Source organism: Humulus lupulus, chromosome 6, assembly GCF_963169125.1.
Source record: "Humulus lupulus chromosome 6, drHumLupu1.1, whole genome shotgun sequence".
In the NCBI taxonomy this organism is placed as follows: domain Eukaryota; kingdom Viridiplantae; phylum Streptophyta; class Magnoliopsida; order Rosales; family Cannabaceae; genus Humulus; species Humulus lupulus.
Genome location: NC_084798.1, coordinates 39,078,425 through 39,082,411, shown reverse-complemented (window position 1 = coordinate 39,082,411; position 3,987 = coordinate 39,078,425). Strand labels below are relative to the sequence as shown.

General features: G+C 38.8%; 1 protein-coding gene across 1 annotated transcript; it reads right to left on the bottom strand.

Moving 5' to 3' along the window:
• Positions 1–1,137: 1,137 nt before the first annotated feature.
• On the bottom strand, positions 1,138–2,333 carry LOC133784994 (uncharacterized). Its single transcript, XM_062224254.1, has 3 exons — positions 1,842–2,333; positions 1,339–1,461; positions 1,138–1,251 (listed from the first exon to the last, which is right to left on the bottom strand). The coding sequence occupies exons 1-3, from the start codon at positions 2,331–2,333 to the stop codon at positions 1,138–1,140; spliced, it is 729 nt and encodes a 242-aa protein (XP_062080238.1).
• Positions 2,334–3,987: the final 1,654 nt, after the last annotated feature.

The following is a 3,987-nucleotide window of genomic DNA, read 5'->3' as shown; positions in this document are numbered from 1 at the left end:
ATTCATTTTATTGATGGAATCCCATAATTGGTTATGACCAGGTATCTGCTAAGGGTAAAAAAGATAGGTCATTCTCAAGGGTCGTTCTTACATTAATTCTCGCTCGAACCAGGGGTAAGAAAACTGCACCCCATTTGTGACATGCATGGTTGTTCATGAAGCATGTTGATTGTGTAAATGTGGACATGGATTGATTATTGAATGCTTAGCAAATCTTTCTCACTTGTGCATGGTACTGACTAATTAGTCAGATTTGGCAAAGGTGTCAGTATCAAATGTGAAGCTGTGACTCATTAGTCAGGTTCGGCAGTGGTACTGGGCACTGGTCACACATTGCTGACTCATAAGTCAGGACGACCATATCATGTTCAATGCAAGCCAATAAAGATTAGATATAATCGATATCTGCATTGGATGACTCAAAGAGCATTAATGCCGGACCGACCTCAAGTTCAATGAATATTATAAGCGCTTGTGTGACTTACCTATCAGTCACTCATCTGTTAAGTTAAAGACTTACCCATCAGTCTCTCATCTGTTTAAGGCTAGTGGCTTACCCAGCAGCCACTCTTCTGGTTAAATTAGTGACTTGTTTGTCAGTCACTCAGTATGGTTTTCTAGAACCTCAAGTGATATTCACTCATCTATTTAGGAGCTATAAGCTTTGTGTGATTATAATGATAATCATTTGATAATGTTTATATGCAATACTGCATTTTCTTGCTGGGCTTTGGCTCATGGGTGCTATGTGGTGCAGGTAAAGGAAAAGAAAAGCTCACCCAGCCTTGAGTGGAGAGCTTAGGTGGTGATGTGTACATATGCGGCCGCTTGACCACCACGGCCAAGGAGTTCTCAGAGGAACTAGGGGGTTTACCCTAATTTTTGCTGCTTAGGTCGGCGGGTTTGTAAATTTGAAACAGTAGTGACCATTTTGTGTTATAAACAACTTGTAAATGTTTTTGATGAGCTCATGAACAATTTTATATACTTAATAAAGTATATCCTTTCCTTTTTATTTTTTTTTCACCTTAGCCTGTTAATAACATTTAGAACACGTTTTTAACCAAAGGACTCGGTTAGCGGGTCAAATTTCCCGTTCACCGTAACTATTCCAGGGTAACCAGGGCGTTACAATATTCATGGGTAATTTTTCATTGATGCAACCCTCACTTTCTTCCTCAAAATGTTTCCACCTTTATCTTGCTTGTTTGCTGGTTTCATTCGAATAGATTGCTTGGCTTGAGATCTATTCTGCAAAAATCAACAAGTTTAGAGGTTATAAAGGTGTAAAAAACCAAGCTAATAATAATCAATGATTTCATAAGTTGTTTGAAGTACCTGAAACTGTTGAGTGGTTTCTTGTGCACTTGTTTTTTGGGTTGTTAAGCTTACTGAATCATGAGACATTGGATTATGGTTTCTTGTATAAGTTCCAGGATCCTTTGGTGGGTTCTTCTTAGCCTATAAAACAAGTTAAAGCAACCAAATCAACAATATTTATGTAATTTCAAATCTGAAATAGAAACAACATCATAAATAAATAAAAAAGAGCATACCGAAGTTGCTGCATGTTTGGCACATGTTCTAAAATTGTGCCCCTTTCCACCGCAGCCAGAACACTTAATTGTGATATATCTTATTTTCAATTTCTTTCCAGTAATTGAAGTCATTTCATCAAGCTCCAATTTCCTTTATTTCTTTGGCCTGCCTGACTGTTTTTTGCAAATAGGGCTAACCATTGCAACCTTCCCACTTCTAGGCCACTCATCTTGATTTCTAATCAGAAAAATTTGGTGAGAGTAAGCCTTCATGTAGTATTCTTTCATGTACTACTTACTGACATACAACTCAGGATCTTGTTTATTGTGCCAAATAGCAGCCACTGCATGGCTACATGGAATGCCAGTAAGTTCCCATTTTCTACATGAACACACCCACGTTTTCAAATCCACAGAGTACATGAACCCATACATGGTTTGGATCTGGTAGATCAAATCTCCTGACTTTGTGGGCAAGTGTGATCCATCTTCAACCTTGATTTTTTCAAGAATGGTCACTATTTTTGGTGCAAGGTTAGAATTCCATGTGTTTGCAGTCTGTCTATTTTTTGTCATTCTCTGCATCAAGTACATCCTGAGTCGCTCTAGCATTGACAATATTGGTCTGTCTCTAGCAGCCAATATTGATTTTGTCCCATTAAAAGCCCCGCACATGTTATTCAACAGAATATCACATTTAGGGTTAGTACTAAAGTGTGATCTAGACCAATGTTTTGGACCTGCAACAATCAACCACTCATAAGCTTCATTATCGATCTTTCTAATCTCTTCCATAACAGCTTCAAATCTTCGAATAGTTACTTCTCTAGCAGCCTTCCATAACAGGTCTTTTAATGATTTATCCTTGAACACCTTGATGAAATTTTCTCCAAATGCCTAGCACAATGTCTATGCTTAGCTTCAGGTATCCCTTCTTCCCACATCCCCTTCAAAGCTTGTTCCAATCCTTTTTGTTTGTCTATGATAAAGGTCCAGTGGTTAGAGTTGTCAATTTTCAAGTCTATCCTCAGCATGTTCACAAACCAGCTCCAAGAGTCTTTATTTTCTATTTCTACCACAACAAAGGCATTTGGAAACATTTGGTTGTTTCCATCTACACCAATTGCTGTTAGTAGCTGTCCTGGATGTACACCTTTAATATGACACCCATCTAAACCAATGACGGGTCTACATCCTCCATTGAAACCATCTCTCAACCCAGAATAGCATATGTACATCCTCTTAAACCATGGCACCCCATTTTCTACCATTTCTGTCAGAAACTCAACTGTTGAACCCCTATTAGTTGACTTAATTTCCTCTGCATAGTCACAAAGAGCAGCATATTGTTCCTCATAGCTCCCTTCAATGTTTTTTGTTGCAATCAACCGAGCTCGATAGGATTTATCCCTTGATATTTCAAGCACATGGTCCTTACTAACCTTGTGCATAAATGTGGAAACACCTATCTTTTCATTAATCTTGAACTCTTCCAAGTATTTGTCACTCAACCACTGAGAAGTTGCAAACCAGTTATTATTTGTCCTAGAGCACTTGTGTTCAGCTTCATATGTTTTGATGACAAAAGTGGGAGTGTCATCAACCTTAGATGCAAAACACACCCAGGGGCAGTTAACACCCTTATATTGTGCCCTGACTCTATGTGGATCATTCCTCTTAAACCAGATATCCTTTCCATTTTGTATTGCATACTCCCTTATTGCTTGCTTAAACACTTTTCCTGATGGAAAAGATAATCCCAATTTAAAGGTTGGTTTGGCCATGTAAGTTGCTGCTACAAACTCAGGCAAATCAAGTAGTTTCATTTTTTTAAAATCTTTTCTTTCCTTTGTGGAACTCACTACCATCATTCCCATCACTCTCATCCTCAGTTGAGCTATCACGTGCACCCATTTCATTGTTAGATTCCACCATATCCCATCTCCTACATTAATTTCTACAGGCCTTTTTCCCTTCCTTAGAAAATTGTGTTCGGCCATTTGGTCGACATCCATTCCATCATCATCCTGTGCATACTCCGGGTCTCCTTCATAATCATCAGCTTCAACATCACTTTCTTCAGTACTGTCATCCCCAGCTTCAGATTCATTCGTAACTGCACCCTCATCACCAAACTGAGTTATGTCATCGACCAAATGAGGAGCATTTTCTGTCAAGTGTTCTGCTACCAAATTAGCTGCATTTCTTGTCAAGTTTTCCTCTACCAAATCAAGCCCAAACTGAGGTGTGTTATCCACCAAATCATGAGCACTTTATCTCAAGTTCTCCTCTACCAAATCAAGCCCAAACTGAGTTGTTTCATTAACCAAATCTAGCCTACCCAAAAAGAGGCCCAACATCATCATTTTGATTACCTAAAGCAGGCCCAACATTAACCCCAACACTTCCCAGATTAGACCTATTCAAACTAATGCCATGTTCTACAATT

What these genes read in the sequence shown, in the direction of transcription:
- LOC133784994 (XM_062224254.1), bottom strand. Translation starts at nt 2,333, where the DNA reads ATGGAAGAGATTAGAAAGATCGATAATGAAGCTTATGAGTGGTTGATT. An exon ending in AACAAGATCCTGAGTTGTAT is followed by an intron (nt 1,462 to 1,841) that starts GTCAGTAAGTAG and finishes CTTGTTTTATAG; the next exon opens with GCTAAGAAGAACCCACCAAA. An exon ending in AAACCACTCAACAGTTTCAG is followed by an intron (nt 1,252 to 1,338) that starts GTACTTCAAACA and finishes TGATTTTTGCAG; the next exon opens with AATAGATCTCAAGCCAAGCA.